This window comes from Taurulus bubalis, assembly GCF_910589615.1.
Source record: "Taurulus bubalis genome assembly, chromosome: 7".
Lineage (NCBI taxonomy): Eukaryota > Metazoa > Chordata > Actinopteri > Perciformes > Cottidae > Taurulus > Taurulus bubalis.
In genome coordinates this window covers 28,757,807-28,776,479 of record NC_136595.1, presented here as the reverse complement: position 1 = coordinate 28,776,479, position 18,673 = coordinate 28,757,807, and the positions used below count along the sequence as shown (strand labels likewise).

Here is an 18,673-nt window from a genome sequence, read left to right as displayed (position 1 = left end):
CTTAAGTATCGTGATAATACCGTATAGGGACTTAAGTATCGTGATAATATCGTATAGAGACTTAAGTTTGTGATAATATCGTATAGGGACTTAAGTATCGTGATAATACCGTATAGGGACTTAAGTATCGTGATAATATCGTATAGAGACTTAAGTTTGTGATAATATCGTATAGGGACTTAAGTATCGTGATAATACCATATAGGGACTTAAGTATCGTGATAATACCGTATAGGGACTTAAGTATCGTGATAATACCGTATAGGGACTTAAGTATCGTGATAATACCGTATAGGGACTTAAGTATTGTGATAATATCGTATCGAGACTTAAGTATCGTGATAATACCGTATAGGGACTTAAGCATTGTGATAATATCGTATCGGGACTTAAGTATCGTGATAATACCGTATAGGGACTTAAGTATTGTGATAATATCGTATCGGGACTTAAGTATCGTGATAATATCGTATAGGGACTTAAGTATCGTGATAACATCGTATAGGGACTTAAGTATCGTGATAACATCGTATAGGGACTTAAGTATCGTGATAACATCGTATAGGGACTTAAGTATCGTGATAACATCGTATAGATACTTAAGTATCGTGATAACATCGTGTCGCGACTTAAGTATCGTGATAATATCGTATAGGGACTTAAGTATTGTGATAATATCGTATAGGGACTTAAGTATCGTGATAACATCGTATAGGGACTTAAGTATCGTGATAACATCGTATAGGGACTTAAGTATCGTGATAACATCGTATAGATACTTAAGTATCGTGATAATATCGTATAGGGACTTAAGTATCGCGATAATATCGTGTCGGGACTTAAGTATCGTGATAATATCGTATCGGGACTTAAGTATCGTGATAACATCGTATAGGGACTTAAGCATAGTCATAATATCGTATAGGGACTTAAGTATTGTGATAATATCGTATCGGGACTTAAGTATCGTGATAATATCGTATCGGGACTTAAGTATCGTGATAATACCGTATAGGGACTTAAGTATCGTGATAATACCGTATAGGGACTTAAGTATTGTGATAATATCGTATCGGGACTTAAGTATCGTGATAATATCGTATCAGGACTTAAGTATCGTGATAATATCGTATAGGGACTTAAGTATCGTGATAACATCGTATAGGGACTTAAGTATCGTGATAACATCGTATAGGGACTTAAGTATCGTGATAACATCGTATAGATACTTAAGTATCGTGATAATATCGTGTCGGGACTTAAGTATCGTGATAACATCGTATAGGGACTTAAACATAGTGATAATATCGTATAGGGACTTAAGCATTGTGATAATATCGTATCGGGACTTAAGCATCGTGATAATATCGTATAGGGACTTAAGTATCGTGATAATATCGTATCGGGACTTAAGTATCGTGATAATATCGTATCGGGACTTAAGTATCGTGATAATATTGTATAGGGACTTAAGTATCGTGATAATATCGTATAGGGACTTAAGTATCGTGATAACATCGTATAGGAACTTAAGTATCGTGATAATATCGTATAGGGACTTAAGTATCGTGATAATATCGTGTCGGGACTTAAGTATCGTGATAATATCGTATCGGGACTTAAGTATCGTGATAACATCGTATAGGGACTTAAGCATAGTGATAATATCGTATAGGGACTTAAGTATCGTGATAATATCGTATCGGGACTTAAGTATCGTGATAATATCGTATCGGGACTTAAGTATCGGGATAATATCGTATAGGGACTTAAGTATAGTGATAATATCGTATAGGGACTTAAGTATCGTGATAACATCGTATAGGGACTTAAGTATCGTGATAATATCGGAAAGGGACTTAAGTATCGTGATAATATCGTATAGAGACTTAAGTATCGTGGTAGCATCGTATAGGGACTTAAGTATCGTGATAATACCGTATAGGGACTTCAGTATCGTGATAATATCGTATCGGGACTTAAGTATCGTGATAATATCGTATAGAGACTTAAGTATCGTGATAATATCGTATCGGGACTTAAGTATCGTGATAATATCGTGGGACCTATGGTGATTCCCACCCCGCTGGTCATGTGACCCACTTGTCACATGACCCCCCCCCCTGGTCATGTGACCCCCACACATGGCTCCCCGTACCGTCGCTGCCCTTCGAGCCGTCTGTCACGTGCAGCTTGCGGATGCTGTCCTCGTCCGCCTTGCGGTCTCGACCCGGACACGCACAGATCCTGGCCTCAAAGCACCGCCTCCCCAGAACCTGACCGCTGGAGGAGGAGAGGGGGATTAGAGACGAGAGAGAGAGAGGGAGAGGGAGAGAGAGAGACTTTCTTACTCTCTGGTCTCCAGGGTAACGATGATGAGGATGGGCCGGCGGTTCATTCCCCCCACGCAGCTGGAGTTACACATGAAGTTGTACAAAATGGTGGTGAACTCTGTCCCAACCTGAGGAAGAGAAGGAGGAGGAGGAGGAGGAGGAGGAGGAGGAGGAGGAGGAGGAGGAGGAGGAGGAGGAGGAAGAGGAGGAAGAGGAAGAGGAGGAGGAGAAAGGAGGAGGAGAAAGAGAAGGAGGAAGAGAAGGAGGACACGTCAGTAAAGAAACCACCAGAAGACAAAATACATTGACTTTGAGGAAGATGAGAAATAAATCCGATCGTTTCCACTTTATTATTACTGGCTAACGTAACTATGAACCTTCCTTTAGCTGTGATTGGCCGAGAGGACACCATGTGGCCCCGCCCCCAAAAGGCTCATAGGGAACCAGGGCGCTCACCTGAGGAGGCTCATAGGGAACCAGACTCATAGGGAACCAGGACGCTCACCTGAGGAGGCTCATAGGGAACCAGACTCATAGGGAACCAGGACGCTCACCTGAGGAGGCTCATAGGGAACCAGGACGCTCTGTCTCCCAGTGATGGAGTCCTCCACATACTGGGCGTGGTTGTTCCCCTCCACGCGGATCAGGTGACTGGGAGGAGCGATCTGACCTGGAAGCAGCACCGGGTCAGTACAAGAGCTCGGTTCCCCTGAAGAGAACCTGCCGCTCAACACAGAAAGGGACTGACCGTCGTTGAACTCGCGGCTCAGCTCGTGGTTCGGGCAGCGCTTCACCACCTCGGTCACGTGCTCCGCCTTCTTGTAGACCGGCATGGCCCGGATCACGGCGGCCTGCGGCGGGTTGGTCAGGACCTTGATCTGGATCGGACAGGTCTTGGCGATCTGGCAGTACAGCTTCTTCAGGTCTGTGGAGTACTGGAGGAGCAGAGCGGAGACGCAGCGTTAAAGGAAGGCGGGTCCTGCAGCTCCAGGTGAAGAACAGCTGGTCCCCCTGGAGCCAGGACTGTGATTAGGACCTCCTTAAAGCTTGAAAGGGGGCTCAGCCTCTGGGACTTCCTTTGAGGGCCATAAAGTGGACCCTCCAGCTGCAATTAAAGCGGCCGGGCTTTCATCTCCCTGCTGCCTCTCATCACGAGGACCGGCTCCCTCCTTCCTCCCAGAGGAACCAGTCCAACCAGTCCAACCAGTCCTCAACGACGAAGGAGCAGAACCACACAGAACCCGCTGAGGAAGAGTCTGTCTTTAAGGCTCTAGAGACACAGACGGTCCTTCATGAGGTTCTGGTCCGTTTCTCCTGCAAAACCTTTCATTTCATTTACTTTCTCTGTTTACGTCTGCAGGTTTCTTTCTAGATTCACCAAAAGCTACAATTACATAACTCATCATCTGCATGTAAACATAACACTAACACAATAACTTCTCCTCTTAGTGATGAAGTGGTGAAGTTTCATGGTGACATCTATGAGTTCATGTGTTCACCCTCTTCACCTGCAGAGTCATGATGTCATGTCACTAAACGTCTCTTTAAAGAGGTTTGTTTACTCATTCATAACCTCATGCATATAACTTCACTCATTCATAACCTCATGTATATAACTTCACTCATTCATAACCTCATACATATCACTTCACTCATTCATAACCTCATGTATATAACTTCACTCATTCATAACCTCATGTATATAACTTCACTCATTCACAACCTCATGCATACAACTTCACTCATTCATAACCTCATGCATATAACTTCACTCTTTCATAACCTCATGCATATAACTTCACTCATTCATAACCTCATGCATATAACTTCACTCTTTCATAACCTCATGCATATAACTTCACTCTTTCATAACCTCACGTATATAACTTCACTCTTTCATAACCTCATGCATATAACTTCACTCATTCATAACCTCACGTATATAACTTCACTCTTTGAACACATGAATCTTCCTCCTTGAAATCAAAGCAGCGTCTAAAAAGAAAAGAAACGCCTAAGATGGACGCTCCTAACCTGATACCCCGCACGCCTCCGTCACTCAGTTAAATGAGGTGGAGAGGAGGAAGAGGAGGAGGAGGAGGAGGAAGAGGTGGATGAGGAGGAGGAGGAAGAGGTGGAGGAGGAGGAGGAGAAGGAGGAGGAGGAGGAGGAGGAGGAGAAGGAGGAGGAGGAAGAGGTGGAGGAGGAGGAGGAGAAGGAGGAGGAGGAAGAAGAGGAGGAGGAGGAAGAAGAGGAGGAGGAGGAGGAGGAGAAGGAGGAGAAGGAGGAGGAGGAGGAGGAGAAGGAGGAGGAGGAGGAGAAGGAGGAGGAGAAGGAGGAGAAGGAGGAGGAGGAGGAGGAGAAGGAGGAGGAGGAGGAAGACGCTCAGTAACAGACTTCTGCTTTAAGGCAGAAACAGAATCAGAGATCTAATCAGAGAAGAGAGGTTTGTTTAGATCATAATCCTACTGTCACACACACACGCACACACACAGCTCCCCTCCCAGCCCTCGGGGTACAAACTTTGAACACACACACACACACACACACACACACACACACACACACACACACACACACTCGCAGGGCGGAGGACAGTGGGTTGACTGATGGGATTCAGTGGCTCACACAGGGCGCGGTGCGTTCAGGTGTTAACATGTAATTATGAGCCTTTCATTGGTCACAATGTGAACTGCAAACAGTCAGCAGCACAATACAGATCACTCACACACACACACACACACACACACACACACGTGACTCAGCGCTTTGCTCACGAGCAGCGAGGCGGAGATGAATTCTGCTGCAGGACGTCCTCTTATTAATCTACTGTGATGCGTGTGTGTGTGTGTGTGTGTGTGTGTGTGTGTGCAGTAACTTTTCTAACACACCATGTGTGTGTTAGAAAAGTTACTGCACACACACACACACACACTTCCCGTGCCTGCAGGTCGGGGCAGGCCCGCCCTGCGCTGCGTCTGACAGGCGCTGCGGGCGCATGCTGGAGTCGAGTCCCGACACACACGGAGGCCTGAACAGGCGTCCCGGCGCCTCCGGTCTTGCCTCCTCATTCCTGGCGTGTCCCGGCACGCCGCTCGTCTGTCTCACTCACGGCGCTTCAAGAGGCGCTGAGACACCTGCCTGCAGAAATGTGGACTTTTGAGGAGGAACGCGACCTTTCCTCCTGAATGTTGAGCGGTGACACCTGAACACCCCATGAGACCCGAAGGACTCAACGAGCAGCCTTAACCCTTAAAGCCCAGAAGAAGTTTAGGCCGTTTGCTTTAACTGTGTTACATTTATTTATATATATATATATATATATATATATATATATATATATATATATATATATATATATATATATATATAATATGAAGTTCTGCTCCTTTAAACAGAACCATGATGACTAGAAGTAGAGAAATAGAAAACGTCTTTCGTGCAGAATAACTCAGTTATTATGACATTCTCTCTGATGTTGTTCCTGCAGCTTCTGGCTGATGAACTCTGTAGTTTTGCTTCAACATTATTATATTTTCCTGTGATTTATATATATTTTTTTTGCAATAAATTAAAAAAGGCCCATTAACGGGCCTATGGTGTTTGAATCTGTTTGTGTTGCTTGTGGCGTCTCCACAGAGCATCGCTCTGCTCGCGTGAGATCGACCAATCAGAGCAGTGAGGGAAGTGAGTTCACTGGCTCTGAAGGAAAGATTCCTTCTTTCATTCAAAAACACCTTAATTGCTCCAGTAAACACTGCAGCGTTTCTGCTCTCTCAGAGCGCTGCGTCCTGCAGCAGCTCATGGATCTCTCGGCCGCAGCGCCGGCTCTGCCGCCGGGCGAGTCGGGACACGCGTCCTGACACAAACAAGTCTCGGCTCCGTCTCGTGAGGCGTGGGACGAGCCCGCAGATGTTCAAGAGACAAGCTGCAGCTTGCTGCCTTTCGCTGGAGCGCTTCTCTTTGACAACGCAAGGCTCTCCTCCTCCTCCTCCTCCTCCTCCTCCTCCTCCTCCTCCTCCTCCTCCTCCTCGCAGCTTAACCTCTGAAAGAGACGAAGCCCTCAGAGCAGCGAGTTCAGCCTCTCAGTATTTACACAAGTATTATGTGAGGGTCCTCCATCCATTACTGTAATCCTGCAGTCTGACATTCCTCCACACACACACACACACACACACACACACACACACACACACACACACACACACACACACACGTAGTTGCATCAGCGGCTGCAGAGATCCCGTTCAGAAGAAGTTCATGGAGACAGAAGGAGTGCCAACGAGGAAACCGTCTTCTGGGAAATTTTGAGGAGTGTGTGTGTGTGTGTGTGTGTGTGTGTGTGTGTGTGTGTGTGTGTGTGTGTGTGTGTGTGTGTCACACTCATCCCAGACAGGAAGAGGTTAAGGTGTGGGTTGAGGATTAGGTGTGCCTCCATGAGAAACAGTCATCAGAAAGAACAACAGTCCACTAAGTCCTGAGGAGGATCCTGCAGGTCTAAAGAGAAACATCAGTCCACCAGTTCACCAGTTCACCAGTTCACCAGTCCACCAGTCCACCAGTTCACCAGTTCACCAGTCCACCAGTCCAGTAGTTCATCAGTTCACCAGTCCACCAGTTCACCAGTTCACCAGTCCACCAGTCCACCAGTCCACCAGTCCACCAGTCCACTAGTTCACCAGTCCACCAGTTCACCAGTCCACCAGTTCACTAGTTCACCAGTCCACTAGTTCACCAGTCCACCAGTCCACTAGTTCACCAGTCCACTAGTTCACCAGTCCACCAGTCCACCAGTCCACTAGTTCACCAGTCCACCAGTCCACCAGTCCACTAGTTCACCAGTCCACCAGTCCACCAGTCCACTAGTTCACCAGTCCACCAGTCCACCAGTCCACCAGTCCACCAGTCCACCAGTCCACTAGTTCACCAGTCCACTAGTTCACCAGTCCACCAGTTCACTAGTTCACCAGTTCACCAGTCCACTAGTTCACCAGTCCACCAGTCCACCAGTCCACTAGTTCACCAGTCCACTAGTTCACCAGTCCACCAGTCCACTAGTCCACCAGTCCACTAGTTCACCAGTTCACCAGTTCACCAGTCCACTAGTTCACCAGTTCACCAGTTCACCAGTCCACTAGTTCACCAGTCCACCAGTTCACCAGTCCACTAGTTCACCAGTTCACCAGTTCACCAGTCCACTAGTTCACCAGTCCACTAGTTCACCAGTTCACCAGTCCACTAGTTCACCAGTCCACCAGTCCACCAGTTCATGTATGTGTTGTATCTCTCATTGTTATTTTTCCCTCTTTAATATCACAGGCATCCCGGCTGCTTTAATGTGAAGTCATAACTACTGAAGAGGAGAAACTAGTAGAATGAAACATGAACTCCTGCTGATGACTGAATGAGGAGAAATCAGCAGACAGAGTGAGAGGATGAATGTTGTGATGTGGAGGATAAAGAACTCTGATGAGGCAATAAGAGTCAGACCCATCCAACCAGTCCTGCGTCATGTGTTGTGATAGGTTTGGGTTCGCGCTCCTCGACGGGCGTGACCTCCTCACGGTTACTCTTCACACAAACACTTTTGTTTTTGGACGGTGAAAATGAGAGGGATGAGTGAGGCAGTGTGGGAAACCAGTAAATGTCACGATCCCACAGTTGGCGAGTGCCGGAGGAATCCATGTCTAATCTAAATTACTTTACTTCCCTTCCCTTCACTTTAATTCCCTTGACTTCACTTTACTTCACTTCCCTTTACTTTACTTCACTTCCCTTTACTTTACTTCCCTTCACTTTACTTCCCTTGACTTTACTTTACTTCATTTGACTTTACTTCACTTCCTTTCCCTACGCTTTACTTCACCTTACTTCACTTCCCTTCACTTCCCTTCCCTTCACTTGACTTCACTTTACATCACTATACTTTACTTCCCTTCCCTTCACTTTAATTCCCTTGACTTCACTTTACTTCACTTCCCTTTACTTTACTTCCCTTCACTTTACTTCCCTTGAATTTACTTTACTTCATTTGACTTTACTTCACTTCCTTTCCCTACGCTTTACTTCACCTTACTTCACTTCCCTTCACTTCCCTTCCCTTTACTTCCCTTTACTTCCCTTTACTTCCCTTCCCTCCCTAAAAAACTGTTGATGGCCAAAAGAAAGCCGATCTCCGTGTCGTTGAAGAAGCGTCATGTGGTGGTGAAGCGACGTTACTAAACGTTTCCACTAAAGAACGTCGTTATGAGGTTTATGTTCCGTGTTCTTTGTTCTCTGTTCTCTGTGATGTTCTCATGCTCATGAGAGTTCATCCGGAAACCACGAGGTAGCGCTTCATCCCCGTTCTCTAGCTTCATGTTGAAGTGTCCTTGAAGTGTCCTTGAAGTGTCCTTGATAAGACACTGAAGGCCCCGGGTGAGAATAACTTCCCCACTGAGGGATTAATAAAGGATTATAAAAATAATAAGATCTGCATCGCGCCCCACCTGTAATACCTCTGCGCCCCACTAGAGGGTTTGAGAAGCACTGGTCTGTGAGTCACATGACTTCTCCTCCACCAACTGATAAAACAACCTCCGACTCGTTAAGGAACATGAAAGACTTCCTGCTTGTAAACGAGGCAGCAGGAAGTAGGAGAGGACTCGTGTCCTCGGGAGGACTCTTACTCGTCTCCTTGAGGCCCTTTAGGAGTCACCAGAGGGGCGTTCACTGACCTGTTTTACATATCAGACAACTAAGCGCTGCTGTTTAACACAGACCTGATGACCAGAAACACATCAGAGACAGGAAGTCCCGCCCTCTCCCTCAACAGGAAGTCCCGCCCCCAGAAGGCCCTCTTACCGTCCAGGTGGCGGACTTGGCCGTGCTGGACTGCTGGAAGGACACGTCGAAGGCGTGCGTCCCGGCGTAGTCGGTGTTGGACGGGATGGCCGGCGAGGGCGACAGCGCGTCGAAGGTGGAGCTGGGCTGAGCGTACGGAGACGGCGCCGCCACGCTGCTCTGAGCGTGCTCAGTAGGGTACGGGCTGCTGGACGTAGAGCCGCCATTTTGAATGCTCTGGTCCATGCTGTTCAGGAGACCCAGGTTAGTGTACTGGGACTGAGGAGAGAGGAGAGAGGAGAGGAGAGGAGGGGAGGAGGAGAGGAGAGGAGAGAGGAGAGAGGAGGAGAGGAGAGGAGATGAGGGGAGGAGGAGAGGAGAGGAGGAGAGGAGAGAGAGGAGAAGAGATGAGATGAGATGAGAAGAGAAGAGATGAGGAGAGGAGAGAGGAGAGAGGAGAGGAGAGGAGAGAGGAAGAGAGGAGAGAGGAGAGATGAGGAGAGGAGAGGAGAAGAGGAGGGAGGAGGAGAGGAGAGAAGAGAGGAGGAGAGGAGAGGAGAAGAGATGAGAGGAGAGGAAGAGAGAGGAGATGAGGAGAGGAGAGAGGAGGAGAGGAGAGGAGAGAGGTGAGAGGGGAGAGAGGAGGAGATGAGAGAGGAGAGGAGAGGAGGAGAGAGGAGATGAGGAGAGGAGAAGAAAATTAATCTTTGGTCCAACGAGGTGTTCAGAACTAAATCTGTTAAAACCATAATAATGTTTAACTTTAAAAGCCCTAACATACAGATTATAAAGATACCGTTATTTGTATATATATATATATATATATATATATATATATAAATAAAGATACATACATATACATATATCAGTTAGGGGTGAAGAGTCTCAAGGACACAGCAACATGGACTACAAAGCCGGGGCTCGAACCACCGATCCTCTGATTGAAAGATGGGCATGCTAACCACTTAGGTGTTGTGTTCAGGGCCCATTAGGGCGTTCCAGCACTCTGTCCTGAATCCTCTCAGGAGATTCTCCACTTAACCAATGAAGACACTTCAAATAATGACTTTAAATTATGTGTTTTTCGTTTAGTAGTTTGGACCAATCACAACTCTTGAAACAGGAAGAGCCGTCTCTGCTGGTGTTGTGTTCAAGGACCAACATGTTGACTGTCTTAATGAGACAGTCTACACCTTTATATACCTGTACATATATTAACATATATCTCTTTATATACCTGTATATATTAACATATATCTCTTTATATACCTGTATATATATATAAACATATATCTCTTTATATACCTGTATATATTAACATATATCTCTTTATATACCTGTATATATATATAAACATATATCTCTTTATATACCTGTATATATTAACATATATCTCTTTATATACCTGTATATATATATATATATATATATATATATATATATATATATATATATATATATATATATATATAAACATATATCTCTTTATATACCTGTATATATTAACATATATCTCTTTATATACCTGTATATATATATTAACATATATCTCTTTATATACCTGTATATATATATATATATATATATATAAACATATATCTCTTTATATACCTGTATATATTAACATATATCTCTTTATATACCTGTATATATATATTAACATATATCTCTTTATATACCTGTATATATATATATATATATAAACATATATCTCTTTATATACCTGTATATATATTAACATATATCTCTTTATATACCTGTATATATATATATATATACATAAACATATATCTCTTTATATACCTGTATATATATATAAACATATATCTCTTTATATACCTGTATATATATATAAACATATATCTCTTTATATACCTGTATATATATTAACATATATCTCTTTATATACCTGTATATATATATATATATATATAAACATATATCTCTTCATATACCTGTATATATTAACATATATCTCTTTATATACCTGTATATATTAACATATATCTCTTTATATACCTGTATATATATAAACATATATCTCTTTATATACCTGTATGTATATATATAAACATATATCTCTTTATATACCTGTATATATATATATAAACATATATCTCTTTATATACCTGTATATATATAAACATATATCTCTTTATATACCTGTATATATAAACATACATCTCTTTATATACCTGTATATATATATATTAACATATATCTCTTTATATACCTGTATATATATTAACATATATCTCTTTATATACCTGTATATATAAACATATATCTCTTTATATACCTGTATATATATATATATATTAACATATATCTCTTTATATACCTGTATATATATTAACATATATCTCTTTATATACCTGTATATATATTAACATATATCTCTTTATATACCTGTATATATATAAACATATATATCTTTATATACCTGTATATATATATTGACATATATATATATCTTTAAATACCTGTATATATATATTGACATATATATATCTTTAAATACCTGTATATATATATTGACATATATATATCTTTATAAAATAAGATAATCCTTTGTTAGTCCCTCAGTGGGGAAATTGCAGGATGACAGCAGCAGAGAGACACAGTAAATAAAACACAAGTAATATAAATAAACAGTAAAACAGTAATAAAAACAGTAAAGAAGAATACAGTAACAATATTAAATATGCAGACTGAATAAAAAAGTGAATGTAATTAAAGTGTTAAGTGTTAGTGGTTTACTGAGAGCTCAGCTTGTTGTGCAGCCTGACAGCAGCGGGAAGGAACTCAGACACCGGGGGTGTGTATTTATATTTATAAATATATATTTCTGTTAATGTGAGACGTTTTCTCCTCAACTTTCCTTCTTCATATACATACATGTATGTATATGAAGAAGGAAAGTTGAGGAGAAAACATGGTTTCAGGTTCGTCTCCCATTAACAGAATAACTGGTATTTATTTATTTAATCTGGCAGAATAAAAAGAAGAAAAACTAGAAGCAGCTTCCTGTTTGACGGTATTGAGCACCACCCCCCACACACACACCTGATGCAGGTCGTCCCCACACACACACACCTGATGCAGGTCCCCCACACACACACACACCTGATGCAGGTCGTCCCCACACACACACACCTGATGCAGGTCCCCCCACACACACACACCTGATGCAGGTCCCCCCCCACACACACACACACCTGATGCAGGTCCCCCCCCCCCCACACACACACCTGATGCAGGTCCCCCCCCCTCCCCACACACACACCTGATGCAGGTCCCCCCCCTCCCCACACACACACCTGATGCAGGTCCCCCCCCCCCACACACACCTGATGCAGGTGACAGGCACCAATTAAGCAGGTAAACTCATCATGATAAGACCGACGCATGAAAGAGGAGAGCGCCTGAACGCATCACGTCTTCGTGCCTAATGGACTGGAAGTGGGATTTATTTACGTCTCTCCGTTTCCTTTCATCAGCTCTGATTCCACTTCAGCTGCTTTCAGGAGTTCCTCCTCACGCTGTGTTCAGGGACACGCGGTAAAGTGCTCTCTCTTTTAAAAGTCACGCAAAAGAAACTTTAAAAACACGTTTTCAAGCGGAGAAGAAATCTGTGCAGGAGATGAACATAGACCACATTGTTAGGGGGTCACATAGACCACATTGTTAGGGGGTCACATAGACCACATTGTTAGGGGGTCACATAGACCACATTGTTAGGGGGTCACATAGACCACATTGTTAGGGGGTCACATAGACCACATTGTTAGGGGGTCACATAGAACATGTTGTTAGGGGGTCACATAGAACATGTTGTTAGGGGGTCACATAGACCACATTGTTAGGGGGTCACGTAGACCACATTGTTAGGGGGTCACATAGACCACATTGTTAGGGGGTCACGTAGACCATGTTGTTGGGGGGTCACATAGACCACATTGTTAGGGGGTCACATAGACCACGTTGTTAGGGGGTCACATAGACCATGTTGTTGGGGGGTCACATAGACCACATTGTGGGGGGTCACATAGACCACATTGTTAGGGGGTCACATAGACCACATTGTTAGGGGGTCACATAGACCACGTTGTTAGGGGGTCACATAGACCACATTGTTAGGGGGTCACATAGACCACGTTGTTGGGGGGTCACATAGACCACATTGTTAGGGGGTCACATAGACCACGTTGTTAGGGGGTCACATAGACCATGTTGTTGGGGGGTCACATAGACCACATTGTGGGGGGTCACATAGACCACGTTGCTAGGGGGTCACACAGACCATGTTGCTGGGGGGGGTCACATAAGAGGCCTGCAGGGTCTCTGAAGCTCCGTGTTGGGCCTCCAGAGAGGAGCAGCCTGGACTGATGGCTGGGGGTAGGGGTCTGGGTAGGTCTGGGTAGGTCTGGGTAGGTCTGGGTCTAGTGGGTCTGGGTGTAGTGGTCTAGTGGGTCTGTGTGGGTCTTGGTCTTGGTCTAGTGGGTCTGGGTGTAGAGGTCTAGTGAGTCTGGGTGTAGAGGTCTAGGTGGGTCTGGGTGGGTCTTGGTCTTGGTCTAGTGGGTCTGGGTGTAGTGGTCTAGTGGGTCTGGGTGGGTCTTGATCTAGTGGGTCTGGGTGTAGTGGTCTGGTGGGTCTGGGTGTAGTGGTCTGGTGGGTCTGGGTGTAGTGGTCTGGTGGGTCTGGGTGTAGTGGTCTAGTGGGTCTGGGTGTAGTGGTCTAGTGGGTCTGGGTGTAGTGGTCTGGTGGGTCTGGGTGTAGTGGTCTAGTGGGTCTGGGTGTAGTGGTCTGGTGGGTCTGGGTGTAGTGGTCTGGTGGGTCTGGGTGTAGTGGTCTAGTGGGTCTGGGTGGGTCTTGGTCTTGGTCTAGTGGGTCTGGGTGTAGTGGTCTGGTGGGTCTGGGTGTAGTGGTCTAGTGGGTCTGGGTCTTAGTCTAGTGGGTCTTGGTCTTGGTCTAGTGGGTCTGGGTGTTCCTCTCCCCTGCAGGAGGTGATTGTATCTCCATCAACACGACATTAAAGCAATTAGGATCCAGGACTAAACACCAGCGGCTCCCATGAGACTGTGGGGGGACAATGGGGGACAATGGGGGTCTAGGGGGGTCTAGGGGGGTCTAGGGCGGTCAGGGGATCAGGGGGAACCCGACACCACTTAAAGACCCCCGCCCCCAACACCTTAAACAGGGACCTGACACACCTGCTATCTGGACCCGCATCTCTCAGCGCCTCAGACGAGAAAACAAGACGGAGGACGAGTTCAGGGAGCCGAGAGAAAACACGAAGAACGAAGACTTTGAATCACCGGAAAAACCTCAGAAACGTTTCAATTAAAATGAATACAGAATCTCTGCACCAAACTAAAGAAGTGAAATCTGTAAAAATCACAACTTATTAAATGTTTTATGAAACTTTATTTATTCATTGTTTTACTGTTTATAGTTTATATTTATAGTTTATAGTTATATTTATAGTTTATAGTTATAGTTTATATTTATAGTTTATAGTTCATAGTTCATAGTTATGTCTGTAAAAGATCAGAAGAAGAAATCAGACACAAATAAAAATCCTTCTCTACGTTTTTCACCAAGTAATCAATAAACCAATAAATCAATAAATCAATAAATCATTACATAATTACTCTCATTATTACAATAATTTACAATAAGATGCTTTTTATTTTGACTTCATAACTTTTCAATAAGAAGGAACAAAGAATCACTGCAGAAAAATCAAAACCCTCCAAAGTCAAACAAACAAATCAATGTTTCCTCCAACAACCACCAGATTATTAATATTGTTAATAATAATAATATTAATAATAACAAATCTGATGTTTCCTCCAACAACCACTAGATTATTAATAATAATAACAAATCAGATGTTTCCTCCAGCAACCACCAGATTAATAATAATAATAACAACAAATTAGATTTTCTCCTCCAACCACCAGATTATTATTAACATTAATAACAATAATAACAATAATAACTCAGACCCCTGACCGGACCCCATGGCCTCCAGGTTCTGGTTCTCTCAAACTGTCATGGACGTGAAACTCTTCTTCTCTGGGTCAGAGTCTAAACACAATCACAAGAAGAGTCCGAGGCCTCAGAGGTGAGACGCGGGCCCCGCGGGGCCCAGTCCCGGCCCTGGTCCCGGTCCCAGACCCGGCCCTGGTCCCGGTCCCAGACCCGGCCCTGGTCCCGGTCCCGGTCTTACCTCGCTGTAGGACGTGGTGCTGGGCCCGGTCTCCAGGTACAACATGTTGGCGCTGAGGTTGAGCAGAGCTGCTGCTGTGTGCTCCACTGGCTCCAGGATTCCACAGATCTCTTCCCCTCGGTCTGAAGGATCCAGGTGGACTACGGAGGAGCAGGAGCTTCTGTGGAGGTCTAGGGGAGGCCATTTATACCTGGAGCAGGGGGCGGGGCCTGAGGAGCCACCTGAGTCACTCCCTGCAGGAGAAGACAGCAGCAGCTCCTCGGGCCTCGGGCTTTGATTTATTCATCTGTTCTCGTCTCTGGATCTGATCCTCATGAAGCACGATGTCATGGATCCATCAATGAGTAGTCCGATGTCGACCATCGATCAATAAGTCGTCTGATGGATTAAACACAGACCCCACCCCCCCCGCACTCAATGAGAGAAACGTCACAGTGACAGGAGGAGGAACCTGAATGCACCACGGGAGCTGCACCAAGAGCTCCAGACACGGAGCCGGGGTCAGTGATGTGACCACACCCGGGTGAGGCCCTGAAGGCCCCTAAAGGCCCCTGAGGGCCCCTGAGGGCTGTGGGTCAGATAGTCAACACTAAAGAGCAGAGAGGTGATTAGTTCAGTCAACAAGCTGATTGTGTTAAAACTGCATGTGAAGGAAGTTAGAGCACTGAACCTGTCTGTCTGTTAGCTGTCTGTCTATCTGCCTGTTAGCTGTCTGTCTGTCTGCTTGTTAGCTGTCTGTCTGTCTGCTAGCTGTCTGTCTATCTGCCTGTTAGCTGTCTGTCTGTCTGCCTGTTAGCTGTCTGTCTGTCTGTTAGCTGTCTGTCTATCTGCCTGTTAGCTGTCTGTTAGCTGTCTGTCTGTCTGCCTGTTAGCTGTCTGTCTGTCTGTTAGCTGTCTGTCTATCTGCCTGTTAGCTGTCTGTTAGCTGTCTGTCTGTCTGCCTGTTAGCTGTCTGTCTGTCTGCTAGCTGTCTGTCTATCTGCCTGTTAGCTGTCTGTCTGTCTGCCTGTTAGCTGTCTGTCTGTCTGTTAGCTGTCTGTCTGTCTGTTAGCTGCATTTTCTACCTGGGCCTTCAGTGCCGTCTGATATAGTTCACATAAATATGTTCATGGCGACAAAACAATCCAACAAAACTGCGGCACTAAAACACTCAAGATCACGAGCCACGATCAGAAGGAAAGATATTAACTACTAAAATGTTCCACCACGCTCACCCGGGGAGGAGCGATGGAAAACAGGCTGACGGGAGGGAACCCTACCTCCACCACCTCCACTAGCTAGCCTCTAGCCTAGTAGCAGCTAGCTCCCTGACAACCCCCGAAGGTAGCGGGACCGGCCCCGGCAGCAACAGCACCGTGGCTCGTTTATGATTACATACAACTGCAGATGTAAAAACAGTAACACAAGCAGCAGTTCACTCACCAGATGCTGTTCACTTATACACAAAGTCCATCCTCCTCTCTTTGTTCAACACTTCAGTTAATCGGTTGTTCAGTTTATCGTGCGCTTCAGTTCCAGTAGCAGCTCCTTCTCGATGGTCATGGACCAGTGAGGACAGTCCAGCCTCCCAGTTGTGTTTCTGGAATAGGTTTCCATGCGTTTTAGGGCTGAAGATGTCCGCTCGACAGTGGCAGTCGATATTAGGATCGTCACCGCCAAACACGCCCATAACCCTCCATGAGAAAGGCGTTGTCAGTAAATCCACCAGCTAGTCCGTTTCTCCTCCTTCAGCCATTGAGTGTTAAAACAAGCTAGACATAAACATGTCATCACTTCTCTTATGTTTCAGCCTCAACTCTTCTTACTGCTACTGAGTCATGCTAGCAGCTAGCTAGCCTTCTGTTGACTGAAGTCACGCTGGCCCACCGACCAATCACAGCGCATGTTAGTGCTGACGCCACCTCACAGGCGCTGCACGTCAAAGAACACGCCCACATGTCAAACTAAAGATCTGATTGGTTGAAGACTATGACATCACAATATCTTCTCCATGTACTTTAATCTACAAAGACCATCTAGAAGCGCTCTGCTTCCATAGAGACACAGAGGTGAAATGTGATTGGATAAGAGCTCTCCTTAAAACCAGCTGCACTAGAAGCAGCGCTGCAGGCTGAAGCAGAGCAACAGAGGAAGACAGGAGCTGTGACATGAGAACATCATTATGATACATGTAGTGTGTTTGTGAAAAACTATTAAATGATAAAATAGATATAACTTTGTGATTCTGTTTAGGCAGCAGAGAAGACTTACAGGCTCTGACGACCACCACTGATAGCTCTCTCTCTTTCTCTTAAAGGAGGATTGTTGGTCCACAAACAAACAAGAGATTCACTCTGATTGTTCTCTAGAGAAGCTTTTAGGAGTGAGGACAGACAGAGAGAGAGAGAGAGAGAGAGAGAGAGAGAGAGAGAGCATCAGAAGTAGAGGAAGAAGAAGAAGTTAAAGAAGAAGTAGTTGTAGTAGAAGAAGTTGAAGAAGAAGAATAAGTAGTAGTAGTAGAAGAAGTTAAAGAAGAAGTAGTAGTAGTAGAAGAAGAAGAAGTTAAAGAAGAAGAAGAAGTTAAAGAAGAAGTAGTAGTAGGAGAAGGTGAAGAAGAAGAATAAGTAGTAGTAGTAGAAGAAGTTAAAGAAGAAGTAGTAGTAGTAGAAGAAGAAGAAGTTAAAGAAGAAGAAGAAGTTAAAGAAGAAGAAGAAGTAATAGTAGGAGAAGATGAAGAAGAAGAATAAGTAGTAGTAGTAGAAGAAGTTAAAGAAGAATAAGTTGAAGAAGAAGAAGACATAAATAATATCTCCACTCTGTTCTTCTTGTAGTTTCCAGCTCTGCTCTGTGATGATGATGAAGAGGATGAAGAGGAGTGATTGATTGACTCCAAGCTGATCAGAAGTATCTCCAGTCATATGTAATGTTCTGCAACAGGATGTTTTGTTACAGACTGAAGGGATCATTTAATATGTGATGTTGGGCTAAATGAAATAAACTGCATTGAATATTGAATATTGATCGCTGTGAGCTCAGCTGATCACTTCCTATCTGAGGATCAGCTGTTAGTGGGAGATCGTGTTGCTGCTGCAGCATTCAGCTGCATTCCTGCCTGTTACCACCCCTCCCCCTCCTCTTCCTCCCCATTCCCCCTCCTCTTCCTCACACCCCACCCTCCTCTTCCTCCCCCTCCTCTTCCTCCCCCCCTCCAGAGCAGGTGCGGCCTTCAGCCGCCGCCCTGCAGCTACAGAGAAGAAAAATAAATCCAAAAAGAAAAAAGGACTTTCAGATTAAACATAAAGCC

General features: G+C 44.7%; 1 protein-coding gene across 4 annotated transcripts in view; it reads right to left on the bottom strand.

Annotated features, from left to right (window-relative positions):
* tp63 (tumor protein p63) overlaps nt 1-18,673 on the bottom strand; it is a 30,130-nt gene that overhangs the window by 10,250 nt on the left and 1,207 nt on the right. For 2 of the 4 annotated variants that reach the window (XM_079221072.1, XM_079221075.1), the window contains exons 1-5: nt 15,391-15,517; nt 9,177-9,434; nt 2,888-3,268; nt 2,352-2,461; nt 2,159-2,283 (exon numbers count right to left, since the gene is read on the bottom strand). In XM_079221072.1, coding sequence (XP_079077198.1) covers nt 2,159-2,283; nt 2,352-2,461; nt 2,888-3,268; nt 9,177-9,434; nt 15,391-15,435 — 919 coding nt within the window. In that variant the 5' untranslated portion in view covers nt 15,436-15,517. Of the gene's footprint in view, nt 1-2,158; nt 2,284-2,351; nt 2,462-2,887; nt 3,269-9,176; nt 9,435-15,390; nt 15,518-18,673 lie in introns of those variants that run through there. The other 2 variants (XM_079221074.1, XM_079221073.1) reach the window with 2 other exon arrangements.